The sequence below is a fragment of the Aspergillus chevalieri genome, chromosome 6 (genome assembly GCF_016861735.1).
Source record: "Aspergillus chevalieri M1 DNA, chromosome 6, nearly complete sequence".
Classification (NCBI taxonomy): domain Eukaryota; kingdom Fungi; phylum Ascomycota; class Eurotiomycetes; order Eurotiales; family Aspergillaceae; genus Aspergillus; species Aspergillus chevalieri.
Window position 1 is genome coordinate 1,646,980 of NC_057367.1, and position 13,987 is coordinate 1,660,966.

A 13,987-nucleotide genomic window follows, 5' to 3' on the forward strand; every position below is an offset into this window, starting at 1 on the left:
CGAGGATCCAAAAAATGTCCACTCATGCGGCAGTTTGTATCGCGCGCTGCTGTATAAAAGAACAGGCACACAGTGACAGTATTTTGATAATCTCTATAATTACCGGGACATCTGTTCGATTTCCTTTGACAATAGCAAGTGTTTTGCATTTATCGTTGCTATCTGGGCAAATTGTTAGTACGCATCATACTGTCAGCCTCAGTTAAAGTCACAGTCTATTCTAATTTATAAAGCGTACGGCGATCGTAGGGGACCATGGCCTAAATAACTGGCGGGTAAATCACGCAATACAGTTCCTCAGATGCTCATTGTAGATGTGGAAGTCACACGGCCGTCATCATCGGCTTCGCGGTAGCTATCATCTTGTGGTGTTTTCCAGTCAACCATATAGCAGCCCTTTAAGTCATTGTCTCCCACGGCATAACACACGTAACACTGGTGGGTTCCGCTTTTCTTTTTAGTACTCCATAACGGTTCATTATTCGCTAACAACTCTCGGCTTTAGCAAAATGAATGTCTTCCCCCGTAGCTGGGCCAACGGAATGCGCAGAAAGCTCGCGTAAGCTTAATAAATCGGGAGTTCTGGGCGCCCCTGGTTCATCTCTTTCCCTGTCAATGATCCCTCCAGTCTTTGTAGACTAATGCGAAGATACAGGATAGCACTGTTGATACAATCCATTAGGCATGTGCTCTCTTGAAATGCATAATACGGTTTATGGAATAGGGCTTTGGTTCCGTCCCTCATAGAAGTATTCTCATCAGATTCGTAAGGTCGTCCCAATGGAGGTCTGCTGCTGACTTAGCTCTCAAACACAAGCCGCAAAGTCCTTTTTTGAAGGAATTCCGAGAAGAACGCAAACGCTCACTCCACGGCTTCCGTAATCTTCTTGCGTCCTTTAGAGTGACACGCTATTTTGTCGGGATGGTCACGCTCGGGATCATCCATATGAACTTTTCAAAATCCTGGCATCGCCGGTCACGTCTGTGGGTGAGCTTTGTGGGATAACTGACAGTTCCCCCTCCCAATCACTCTTGTAGAGCTCCTATGGCACTACACAACAAGCACAGGGAATACCTTGGCTACCTGTACTAGGCTTTCAATGAGGAGTGGGCTCGCCGGTTGCATGGTAGACGGGTTCTTCGAAAAATATTCTGTATTCGATAGAAAGTCGGGTCTATCGGCTGGCCAAAACCCATCTTTCACTCTTTTATGGGGTGTCTTGAATCCCGCGTCTCCCATTGGGAAGATGCTTAGGAATAACTGAGACACAATAAGCCGTGGGTTGTAGACTTCGCTTTTTGACATGCACCTAAATAATGATGAAAGCATTATCAATTGCGACATTAAACGTATGATCAAGCCATACAATGCCAGCCATGGGAAATATGGGTTAATCTGGACAAGCGTTTAAGATGGTGACTTCGTTGAAAGGAAAGCCACAACGAGCCCTATTGCAGAATTCGCTGCGCGGCTTGACCTCAAGTAAAGTGAATATTATTGGTGTTATTCTAAAGATGCAGTGATGGTACTGCCTTTCTCAATCAAGTCGTTATCTACAAGCGTGGAAAGGCATTGAAAACTTAAATCGATCACTTCGTTTATATCCAAAAAGCAATCTAACAAAAAAAGATATCTACCTAAATCCAATGATGAGACCCAATATGCTAACCAAGACAAACACGCTTAGATGTAAAACATCGTGTCACGCACATTCGGGTGAATTGCAACATCTCCAAGCACCGAGCCCCCAGCAGCACCACTACTGAGGCTTCCCGACGGTGTGGCCGCAGGCGTTGGGTCAAACAATTGACTCAGGTAGCAACGAGCACGCTCACAGACCAAATCCGCATAATACGCTGGCGGGCAGATACTGACTGCCTTAGTGGCACGTCCAAAGAGGTAGCACATGCGGTGGGTTAGGTCTTCGAGAATATCCGCGGCACTCTGGAACGGGGATCCCGGGGCGGGTTTCTGGTGCGCGAAGATCTCGTCCCAGACGGTGAAGTAGTGAGCGGGACGGGCGGTGCCCTTGATGGCTGCATGGGCTTGCAGGAAGAAGTCCCAGTTGCGGGCTTCAGTGACACCGCGGTCCACGATGGTGCCATTCTTCGAGTTGGCGCCGCGGTCGGCATCTGCGTCGGATGTGGGATAAAAGCGGGTGTGGTGACGTTTGCCAACGATGATGATGGAGATGCGTGGGAGGGGCTTCTTGGTTAAGGTCGCCAGGTAGGTCTCCTCGCAGGCTTTCTTGAGAAGCGGGAGTTCCTCGTCAAGGACAATGTCGTACTGGCCCTCCGAGACACCGTCACGATAGACGATGATGTTCTCGGGGTAGTTGTTCTTGTTCATCCGGGCCCAGCGCTGGAGACAGGTCTTGAGCATGGAGTCAAGGTTGGAGACCATCTCCTGTCGGGAGGTCTGGATCTTGATCTCAGCGGGCCATTGGCCCAGGTACTGGTCCACGGAGGCTACCATGCCGGCGACACTGGGAGCGTTGCCAGCGGAACCGGGGGACGGGTGTGTGACATCAATTCCCACGAGCATAGTCTTTCCCTCACTGATGATACCCAGGTCCACCGGCCGCAAAGATTGGTTAGCCCCACCAAGCTTCAGGTTGAACTTGAGACCGACGTTGGCATAGTACTGGTCGTTGGCTCCCTTCAGCTTATCGGCCAGTACGCAGATGTTGCGTACACCCTGACGGATGTCACAGACCTGCTTCACACACTTGTACAGTTCACTGTCACTACTATGGAGAATAGCGAATATCAACGTAGGCTGGTGGCGGGCAATCAAATCAGAAATCGCGTTATTGACTTCCTTTTCCGTGTTCTGTCCGGACAGATCGATTTTCTCTCCAGGCTTTGGTACCGATGTCGCGACGCCCATTTCATTCAACTTCGCAGCGAGACCCTCCAGAGAAGCAGACAAATCGTCGGTGCCATTGAAGTGCTGCCTCGCCCTGGGAGCATTAAAGTAAAGCCACGACCAAGACGCCAGTTTGGTACCCTGCGAGAATCGGATTGCCTTCATGTTCCAGCCGCCATTCATAGGACTGACCGATTTCTGTTGCGACCTATTGTCCTTGTAGTAGACGCGAGGCGCGGGAAGAACACGGCCAGGAACAGTGACAAGGTCAAGCCCTGGCTGGATGTTGAAATTGGCCTGGAGATTGTTGTCAGTTACGCATCGCATCAATATCAATAACGAGGCCAACACCCACCAGAGTAGGGTTCTGCCCAGCCAAGCCAAGTACGCGATTTCCACGGTTCACGACAGACCCGGCATTTAGCGCAGGCGTCCGAACGGCAAAGTTCAACATGTGTCGAGTTTGGTCTCCACTGAGCTTGGCACCTGCAGGCTGACCCTGCTCAACCATGCAAACCTCAACCGGCAGGTAGGATGGGTTCTGTCTGTTCCCGACGTTCATCACGGGCATCTTGGGGTCAAGGTTCATATTATACGCTAAGATGCAGTTAGGTAAGCTCGCTCGGCGGCCATGTAATTGCATATTTGCAGAATATACTTACTCTGACGGAAAAAGTCGGCCACGGTGATGTACTTGCCAGCCTGCGCTGGGCCAGCTTTGGGCTGTTTCTTGCCCTTCTTGCTAGGTGTTTTTCCGGCCTGGCCCTGAGGCGATGGCTGTTGGCCCGGCTGGTCAAGGAAGAACTGAACATCTCGAGGGCCAGCCCCGTGGTGAAACACCTTAGGAGGCTGAGGTAGCGACGATCCGTCAGCACGAGTGGCCAGGCCTGCAATTGTCTTTATTCTTGGAACATGCTGTCCCTTCTTGTTCTTCTTGGGGATGTGGGTCGCCCGAATTCTCAATTTCTTGAGGAAAGCCTCAAGTTTGTAGATGTTTGAGGAATTGCCACGTTGGTACTCCATGATAACGTTCACCAATGGGCCTTCCTGGTAGCAGGCCACATACTTGACCTGCACATTGAGCAAAATACGGGCTGTTGCTGCACGAGCACTGACGAAGAAGCCCCGGAGGACCTCAAGCCCAGCTCCTAAGCTGCATTTCTCCGCCAAATCTGGGTATATCGCGTAATGTCTGTTTGCACCAACCGATATGATGGATCGATCGGATTTCGGTTGGTGACCCAGGACGATATTCATAGCCTGAATAATCTCTGCCTTGGACTCGAGCATGGCCGAAGCATTGGAGGATGTCAAGTAATCTAACAGATCGGAAGGATTGAGCTTGCCCGTGAACTGGCAAGTGACCTTGTAGGCCTTGGGGTTCTCTGGGTATTCGTCTTCATACTCGTCGCGGTAACGAACATTATAGGTTCCCTTTTTCGGGAGCTCAATCCTCGACACAAGCGTGGAACGGTAGTCTGTGGTAATGCTGTTTTGGTATTGAAGAAAGTGCTCATCGAGCAGCAGTCGAACGACTTGACGAGCTTTCTTCCCGGTGGGCTTGCGGCCGACAGAATCACCACCGATGTCGACATGGTAGCGGAAAAGTTCTTTGCCCAATGACTTCAATTCGAAGTAATTAGCGTAGAGTTTAACAGGCTGTCCCTGAGTTCCATATCCTGGTCGTTCTGGATAACGAGGCTGACCTGGAGTCTTTTGGTTCTTGACTGCCAGAGCTTTGGCGGTTGCATCCTCGATTTTTGTAACTTCGGGTGATGCTGCAGCCTGACCACTCGGGTTGCTAGAAGGAACGTCAAGTCTCAATCAACCTAGTCAAGTCAAAGCCACCCTTGGCTATCACATCTTCTTGGTTCTTGGAAGGGGACATACGTAAAGATCCGGGGACCCTGTTCTCTGGGAGGCCCTCCTCCACGACTTCCACGGCCTCCATGGCCTCCACGAAAGTCGCCTCGTCCACGACCTCTTCCTCCTCGATCTCCACCATCCCCTCTTCCTCGGCCCCTACCGTCACTCCGACCTCTGAAATCACCTCGACCACGGTTATCACCTCCGGAGCGGTAAGGAAGCTCCCTTGATCCACCGCGACCGCCTCCACCGCGACCTCGTTGGTTACCTCTAGAGGACATGATCACGGTAGGATGGGGATGGATGGCTAAAAATAGATAAGAACAAGAATATACGTTGAAGAAGCCACTGGACCTGGGATCCGGAGGAGAATGGATAAAAAAAATATCAGTTTCTCTTATAAGAGTGCCCCACCATTAGCCGCAACGCGTAGCACAAACGAAAGAAAGAGACATAAAGAGAAGAGAAGCAAGGACAATAAAGCAAAAAAGGAGAAGAGAGGGAAGAGCACAGCGAGGAGAGGAGCTGGACAAATCAAGAGAAAGAGAAGATGCAGTGTGAGTTGGCTATCAGCAATTGGTGGGAGGTCACATGATATGATGATGGTGTTAGTACCCAGCGGGTCACGTGCCTCACCGCCCTCGCTTTCTGCCCGGTAGTTATATAGTTAGCTGAGCCGATAGACCACCCATCGAATCAACGACGCTTGCCCACTAAAAGATGGTACAGAGGTTAGACGTCAGACAAAGCGCTACAGACTCCCATATAGCAGTGTACAGGGCACGGGGGATTGCGCGTAGAATCTTAAGCAGAATTGAAGATTTGCTGTCAATTGGTCATACCTCGGGATGTCTGTGCACTGCTGTATATATATATCTGGACTAGACCGTACAGAGTAGAACGATCTGACAGCAGCTGAGCAATTCAACGCTGACACCACCGGCTTCACCAAAGCACATATAAAGCACGCATAATTATTATACATTCCTATTGAGTCTAACACATTCAAATTATACTAAGCCTCGTATAGTCTAACAGAATGAAGCTCTATGGCCAAGACAGACCGCCTGGGGCGATAACGGAGATAATCGACCACAGCCTACGATTTCAAGAGTCAACTTTCTTCCCCTACTCACTCTCTCCACCAGCGTTTCCAGCATTTAATGCTCATTTGCTGTGTTGGATTTGATTATTTCTTTGTTCTCTGAGATCATCGCGCTTTGTCATCATCTAATACGAAAAAAGAGCCCGAACCGTCCATCGGTACGGAGTACATGGTACGTTCATCATATTGCGCCCCGCGCCGCATACTCGAATTTGTACCTTCTGCCTTGGCGTATACACCTTGTTTCAAGATTGCGCGTCTAACTGCTGGTATAGATAAACGCACAGAAAAATATACCTGGTCTACTTGTCTAATCCTTTGCGTTCTCGGCTCCGATAAAGCAGTTCGAGCTGTCTCAGCGACCCGAAAGTCGAAACCACAGTCGACTGATCGAATTCTTTCCCAAGCCATACCGAGGGAATCTGCTCTGGCCACTGAAATGTGGCTTAGTGTGATATCGCGACTACAGTGAACTATTTTTTGGGGCTGCCTGGTGGTCAGTGATAGAGGTGATTGCCAGCCTTGTGACCCTGCGCACACACGGCCCGGAGAGAAATTCAGAACCTGAGGAGTAATTGGAGGACGCCATCTGCTAGGACGTTGAACTAGGAGCAGCGCCTGGTGGTCTTTGGGCCGGGATACTAGCGCGAAGGGCTCCCCGCACCGTTTGCTTCACGTTCAGAATTTAACTTGGACGCCCGATCATATCACTGTTTTCTCATCCCTTGCATCCACAAAGTGCCTGAAAATGGCCCCGACACCAACGCCTCCATCGGTTGAGTCCAGCATCAGCGGACATTCGCCTGAAGGACAATACAGAGTTATCCGCAAAAGAAACAGAGTGCCTCTGTCCTGCGGCCCTTGTCGACAACGGAAGTAAGCCTTTTACCAACACCCCACTCTATGCTTACACGCGTACCTTCTTACATCGTGGATAGGTTAAAATGCAATCGCTCTCATCCATGTGAGAACTGCGTCAAACGCGGCGATGCCCCATCCTGTTCGTATGCTCAACCCAATGTTCGGAAGAAAAACACCCCGCAGCAACCGGCTTTCGCCACTCCAGACGATATGCAGAATAGGATTGACCGGTTGGAGGGCCTGGTTCTGTCTTTGATGACCAATGGGTCACCATCTGCAGGGCCAGCGGCAGCCATGGCAGCGATATCTGGTAGCGACAGTGCGGGCTCTACTCACCATTCCAATAGCGTGAGCGTGAGCGCGAATGAGGAGGATGGTCCTGCGGGCCCAGAGGAAAGCGATACAGAACAAGTCACAAAATCATTCGGTATCATGAAGGTTGATAATAACAAGTCATACTATATCAGTGATGCACATTGGGCATCCGTTCTGAATGACGTGAGTTCGCATTTAGGCCACTTGCTACTTTTTTTATTCTAACAAAAATCATTCCCTCAGATTGCCGAAGTTCGGAATTATTTCACCACACACAAAAAGCAGTACGAAGAACAAGCAGAAAAGCTCCAGGCGAGCAAGCCACCCACCGACATTCCCGGATCCGCGCTGCTATTTGGCGCTACGAAACCAACGAGTCGAGCTGAGATAATGGCTTCCTTGCCCTCCAAATATACTACAGATATCCTAATTGCACGATACTTCAGCTCCTACGATCCTGCTACTCGTGAGTTGCTTCCTTCGCTGACAGACTTTGTATTTGATTTTGGCGCACATTCTAATTGAGTCCAGACATTCTCCACGGACCTACTTTTCAGGTTGCAGTAAGTCGCAGGATAACGAGCTCCATTGGCTAGAAACCGAATCTGGTACTGATATCACCAAGTATAACAGACATTGGGAAGACCCTTCCCAAACGTGCATTGTCTGGATTGCAATGCTATTTTCTATGATGCGGCTTGCGATGTTATCCTATCATCTAGAGGGCGATGAACCTCCTGAGTTTCGGGGCAAATCTTTGGACATGGCAGCGAACTTCCGCAACGTGATGGCACAGTGCTTGATGCTAGCAGACTATACGAAGCCTTACCGGTACCTGATTGAAACATTGGTTTTCCATCTCCATGGAGACTTTCGTCAGACTAAGGAGGCAGATGTGTCTATATGGATCTTGGTAGGCGTCATTGCACGATTAGCCATGCGGATGGGATATCATCGCGACTCGAAAATGTTCCCCAATATAACCCCTTTCCATGGTGAAATGCGTCGACGAATATGGACCTTTGTGAGACAGGCAGATCTACTCTTCTCCTTTCAGCTCGGGCTGCCCAGCATGCTACGCTCGGCCGATAGTGATACAGAACTCCCACGGAATCTTTATGATGACGACTTCGACGAAGATTGCAAAGAGCTTCCGCCTTCGCGCCCACCAGATGAGCCAACTCCTGTCTGTTTTTTGATAACCAAGGCCCGTTTGTCATATGTCTTTGGCAAAGTTGTCGATCATACCTCCTCCGTTCATAGCGGATCTTACGAGAAGACTATGGAGCTTGATGCAGAACTTCGTCGAGCAAGGGATATGATCCCGGAGCATCTCATAGTGCGTCCTATGGAAGAATGCCAACATGATCAGTGTCACTTGATTATGTCACGATTTTCGGTAAGCTAAGCCTCTGCTTTTTTGATTTCCTTATATCGACCGCTGAGGACTGCGTAGGTCATGAGCGTTTACCACAAGGCACAATGTGTTCTTCATCGGCAGTATCTTGTCCGAGCACGGGACAACCCTCGATTTACGTATTCCCGAAGGACATGTATCGATTCGGCATTGGAATTGCTGCGGTTCCAGTCAATGCTCCACGAAGAAACGAAACCAACCGGTCGTTTGCGCAGCAGGCATAACAGGGTGACTTCGCTTAGCTGCACAGACTTTCTACTTGCTTCTACCATTGTCTGTCTTGACCTCCATCATGGACTTCGGCTGCAAGCAGCTGGTAGGCCATCCGGCGATATGTACGTCTGGGGCAGAGAGCGTCGGGAAGAACTATTAGCCGCAATAGGACGTTGCAAGGAGATCTGGGATGAACTCCGCGACGAGACCCTGGAGGCTTGGAAGGCCTCTGGCGTGATGGGAGTGATGCTATCAAAGTTGAACCTGGGATTCCTGGCAACCGAGAACGGTACCGGAGTTGCACAGCCCTTCGAGCCGCAGGACGAGAAGCAAAATGCTGCTATGACATTAGGGCTCCTTAGCAGTGGAATGAGCCCCATGAACAACAATGGACCCCCTACATTTGCCGACCCAACATTCAAGATGCCGGATTCTTCTCTAGCTCAAGGAGGATCAGGCTTAGCAGATGTCGCAACTGCCGCCTCACCTTTCAGCGCAATGTTTGGGCAAATGCCTGACATGCAGCTAAACCTGGACTGGGTAAGTCAACTGATCAATACTCGGCACATGGGAGCCGCAAGCTAATTCAGTTGTAGGATGCATGGGATACCTATATCCAAAATTCAGCTTTCGACACGTCCAACCAGTGGTGGCCAACTGCTGACATGCAGCAGCCCCAACCTCATGCCCAACAGCCGCAGGCCCCAATTCCCCTGTCTCCTTCACGGATGCCCGTATCGCAGCCATTCTTCCCCCCTCAAGCCGCCGCCGCTTACAACACTGCATCCTTGTCTGGAGTGTACAGCAGTGCAGACCCTTCCCGACAATCGAATAGGCTTCTCAGCGGGCAAGACAATTTGTGAATGAAATCATACTAAGACTAGGGTTTATATCATCTTTCACGTTTGGGTTCGGGTGGGTATTGTTGTTTTTATCCGGTTACTGCAAAGGCCGATCAGGAAAAAGTTCCAATTGGATCTATGTTCACCATATTTGATACATGAGAGTGGCGTTACGAAATCTCCTTTCATTGATTTTCATGGTTTGATGTTATTTCAACAGTGGTGTTGGCTATGGTAGCAAACTGTTAGGTCTGCTCTAAAGTCGATAAGAAATTGTATTTATTAATTAATCTTCTATTCGTCTGAAAACTTGATATATTCAGATCCGAATCATATACTCTACTTTTCACCTTATTTTAGTATTAAATCGGACGTGAGCGATGACGTTTTGGGGATATAAATCACGTGTACATATCGTCCCAATCGGGTAAGAAGACTCTTTGCACCTCCGAAGCGCCCTCCGCACCAGCAGCCATCATTCCTCTCCAGTCCAGCAACTACTCAACTTGCACGATTTTTTATATCTCTTATTGGGCTACGGTATTGATTTGCTTAATTCCGCCAATTGAGGCAGGGGGCAAAATGTGAGTGATGCGCAATCTTCCTCTCCCTTCATCATGCCTTTTAAAAAAAAAAAAAGGTGATAGCTAAACATGAATCTTTCGAACGCAGGTATTGCTTCCGGCGGGCTGCCTTCCGTCTTCTCTCGTTGTCTGCATCTGCGACACCATTACAGCCTCGGTCAATAAGTGCAGTCAATCGACGTCGATTACCGTTTCTTGTTCCGCGACAATCCTCGCATTATGCATTTCAGCGCCGGTGGAATAGCGATGAGCCTGGGAGGCGAGAGCAATTAGAGACCGAAAATGATAAAGAAAGTAAGAAGGACACAGGGAATGAGAGCGAAGATGGCCCGGCACAAGAGGAAAAGCGTGAAGCTACAGCGGGGATTGAGCCCGAATTAAAGGCAACGCCCACTGAGACAGCGGCACAAACAGAAGTGAAGCCAGAAACGATAGGCCAAAACCTGCAAGATCCTGCAGACTCAGACCAAGATGCGACAGAGGAGGAGGGGCCACGAGCCGAGTCTGAGCCTGCATCGAACGAAGCGCGAGAAGCTGCACCGACACCACCATCCGGTCCTGCGCGATTCAGATATGTTGAACAACCGGCGTCACCGAAGGAAACGGTTTTCATCTCCAATTTATACTTTGATGTCACCGCAGACGATTTACGGAAGAAGATGGAAGACTTTGGGGTTGTTGAAAATGTGACGATTGTCCATGATGCGCGGGGGATTAGCAGAGGGTGAGTTTGCCCGCTGGCTCTCACCATAGGACCGAGAAACTCATGGGGGATGAATGCAGGTTCGGATACGTTACTTACGACGCAATCGAGTCCGCCACTAACGCAATCGAGAACATGGATGGCATTTACTATGAAGGTCGTCAGGTCTTCGTCCAATATGCGCGCGTCAACACCGGCGACTACAAGCTCCGGAAACCCAAGAATCCGCCCTCCAGGACGATCTTCGTAAGCAGGATTCCGCCTGAGATGACCGTCCAAGAGCTACATGAACTTTTTGACGACATTCACAACGTCATTGATATCCGGGTGTCCGTCGACCGGCGGACCGGGTACCTCCGGGGCTTTGCGCACGCTGAGTTCCTTGATCTCCAGAGTGCCAAGGACGCGTTTGAAGTACTCGGCAAGAAGAGACCGCATAACAAACCACTTAAACTTGATTACAGTCACTCAAACAGGAAGATGCCGGGGCCTAATATCGGAGCTGGGTTTGTGGACCACGACCATCAAGTTTACAGTGGTTCATCTTCGTCAGAGTCTTCTTAATTGGGAGCTTTGTTATGTCTTTCTATGTACTATACACGTTGCAAGCGGTTTTGTATTTCTATTTCATGTTTTATAGATGACGGATGCAATGACACTCTTTTCCTCTTTGGGAAAACCAGTCCCGATTACTAATGTCTTCTCACGTGATGTTACGAACCTCGGCATCTCCAAATCTTCCGGTCGGTTCAAGGCGGTTTCGGAACCCCACGTTTTGCCATTGGAGATACGGTCTGTGACCATTTTCCTTCTCTCAAATTCTTGCTTTTCATCCTTATCTAGCTCTAGCATCAATTAGTGGTTGATTCCTGGCCATATCGCTGAGAATTGCGCTACCGCACACCTGTCCAAAATGTCATTCCTCGGTGGCGCTGAGTGCTCGACGGCTGGAAATCCGTTGACCCAGTTCACAAAGCACGTCCAAGATGACAAGTCTCTACAACGGGATCGACTCGTCGGGAGAGGCCCTGGGGGCATGCAAGAAGGCATGCGGTCCCAGGGCATGATGGGTGGTCAGGATCCGGTATGCCATCCTACTCAAAAAAGAACACATCGACCGGGAACTAGATTGGATTGAAGCTGACGGATTGCCTTGAATGACCAGATGATGGATGAATTCGCCCAACAACCCGCCCAAATCCCCGGTGCACCGCCCCAGCCCTTTGCAATGGAACATATGAGACGCGAACTAGAACAATTCCAGGCCGCTCCGCCGCGAACAGGATCACCCGGATGGGCGGCGGAATTCGACGGTGGAGAACACGCCCGGATGGAAGCTGCTTTTGCTGGACCGCAGGGTCCGATGATGAACAATGGATCGGGCTTCACGCCGGCCGAATTTGCCCGTTTCCAACAGCAGAGTCACGTCGGGATGCCTCAAACCGCTGGCCCGGCGGCGTCGGCTGCGTCGCCGATGATGGCGGGTTATCAGCGTCCGATGGGGATGGGGTATATGGGGATGGGTGGAATGGGTATGATGCGGCCTACGTATAGTCCTATGGGAACGATGCAGCAGCCGCAGCCTGAAGAGGCTGCGACGCAGGACAAGGGCAAGGGTCGTATGGTGGAGTTGGATGATCAGAACTGGGAGGCACAGTTTGCGGAGATGGAGACGGCTCAGACTCATGAAGCTACGGATGAAGAGGCCAATAAAGCTATGGAGGCGGAGCTGAACGATCTTGACAGGTCAGTCCCCACCACCACCGATGATGGTGGATTTGAAAGCGTATGGCGGAAGGTCCAAGCTGAGACGTCGGCGAACAGGAAACTGGTGGAAGAAGAGGGCGACTTTGATGTCACTGATAGCATGCACATGGGCGAACTGGGGGACTGGGACAACTTCGATGCGCTCAACAGCCGGGCCCGAGACCCGCAGCTGGGTGACTACATGTTCGAGGAGGAGAATGTTTTCCGAAACGTGAGTGACCCGTTTGAAGAGGGTGTGAAGGTCTTGCGCGAAGGTGGCAACTTGTCGTTGGCTGCGTTGGCTTTTGAAGCCGCAGTGCAGAAGGATCCCCAGCATGTGCGTGCCTGGACTATGTTGGGAGCCGCGCAGGCTCAAAACGAGAAGGAACTCCCCGCAATTCGTGCCTTGGAGCAGGCTCTTAACCATGATGGAAATAATCTTGACGCCCTTATGGGCCTGGCTGTCTCCTACACTAACGAAGGATACGACTCGACGGCATACCGGACACTTGAGCGATGGCTTTCCGCCAAGTACCCACAAGTCATCGATCCCAAGAATCTCTCATCCGACGCGGACTTGGGCTTCACAGACCGCCAGATCCTACACGACCGGGTCACCGATCTTTTTATTCAAGCTGCCCAGCTGTCACCCTCCGGAGAGCACATGGACCCTGACGTGCAGGTCGGTCTGGGTGTCCTCTTCTACTGTGCCGAGGAGTATGACAAGGCTGTCGACTGCTTCTCTGCTGCACTCGCCTCTACCGAATCTGGTACCGTGAACCAGCAAGAGCAGCTCCACCTCCTCTGGAACCGTCTCGGTGCTACTCTCGCCAACTCCGGCCGTTCTGAGGAAGCCATCGAGGCATATGAACAGGCACTCACCATCAACCCAAACTTTGTCCGCGCACGCTACAACCTCGGTGTTTCGTGCATCAACATTGGTTGCTACCCAGAAGCCGCTCAGCACCTGCTGGGCGCATTGTCCATGCACCGTGTCGTTGAACAGGAAGGTCGCGAACGTGCCCGGGAGATCATCGGAGGCGACAACGTCGATGATGAACAGTTGGAGCGCATGCTTCACGTCAGCCAGAACCAGAGTACGAATCTGTACGATACTCTGCGGAGAGTGTTTAGCCAGATGGGGCGACGGGATTTGGCCGATTCTGTCGTGGCTGGGATGGATGTCAATGTGTTCCGGAAGGAGTTCGACTTTTAGACAGATGTTTTCTCGATTGAGGGGATGTAGGGATGTACTATTGTGTATATTCGGAATGGTCTTCCGTGATGGCTGGCGCGGAACGAGCGCGGAATCTGGTTGCATGTTAAAGATACTATGTTGGATACCATGATTGTTATTAATGTACAGGGAAATACTACAATGTCTCATAGATTGTAATTATCTCGGGATTAGGGTCAGCCATATGAACAGGCGTACTGCACGACTCCGTGGCGGTTATGCGATACTA

At 50.6% G+C, this 13,987-nt stretch overlaps 4 protein-coding genes across 4 annotated transcripts; 3 read left to right on the top strand and 1 right to left on the bottom strand.

Annotated features, from left to right (window-relative positions):
• Positions 1 to 1,684: 1,684 nt before the first annotated feature.
• On the bottom strand, positions 1,685 to 5,016 carry ACHE_60588A (putative RNA interference and gene silencing protein (Qde2); the record flags this gene model as incomplete). Its single annotated transcript, XM_043281779.1, has 4 exons — positions 1,685 to 3,166; positions 3,225 to 3,466; positions 3,532 to 4,670; positions 4,760 to 5,016. The coding sequence occupies 4 exons, from the start codon at positions 5,014 to 5,016 to the stop codon at positions 1,685 to 1,687; spliced, it is 3,120 nt and encodes a 1,039-aa protein (XP_043139224.1).
• Positions 5,017 to 6,588: 1,572 nt separating this feature from the next.
• ACHE_60589S (uncharacterized protein) lies at positions 6,589 to 9,509 on the top strand (the record flags this gene model as incomplete). The annotated part of the gene is made up of 7 exons (XM_043281780.1): positions 6,589 to 6,716; positions 6,779 to 7,199; positions 7,260 to 7,482; positions 7,548 to 7,579; positions 7,642 to 8,415; positions 8,473 to 9,186; positions 9,243 to 9,509. The coding sequence occupies 7 exons, from the start codon at positions 6,589 to 6,591 to the stop codon at positions 9,507 to 9,509; spliced, it is 2,559 nt and encodes an 852-aa protein (XP_043139225.1).
• A 561-nt stretch (positions 9,510 to 10,070) lies between these two features.
• On the top strand, positions 10,071 to 11,339 carry ACHE_60590S (nucleic acid-binding protein; the record flags this gene model as incomplete). Its single annotated transcript, XM_043281781.1, has 3 exons — positions 10,071 to 10,072; positions 10,161 to 10,796; positions 10,856 to 11,339. Coding segments are annotated over 3 exons (1,122 nt in total).
• A 349-nt stretch (positions 11,340 to 11,688) lies between these two features.
• Positions 11,689 to 13,737, top strand: PEX5 (peroxisomal membrane signal receptor PTS1; the record flags this gene model as incomplete). The annotated part of the gene is made up of 3 exons (XM_043281782.1): positions 11,689 to 11,859; positions 11,941 to 12,521; positions 12,600 to 13,737. The coding sequence occupies 3 exons, from the start codon at positions 11,689 to 11,691 to the stop codon at positions 13,735 to 13,737; spliced, it is 1,890 nt and encodes a 629-aa protein (XP_043139227.1).
• Between the last annotated feature and the right edge of the window lie 250 nt (positions 13,738 to 13,987).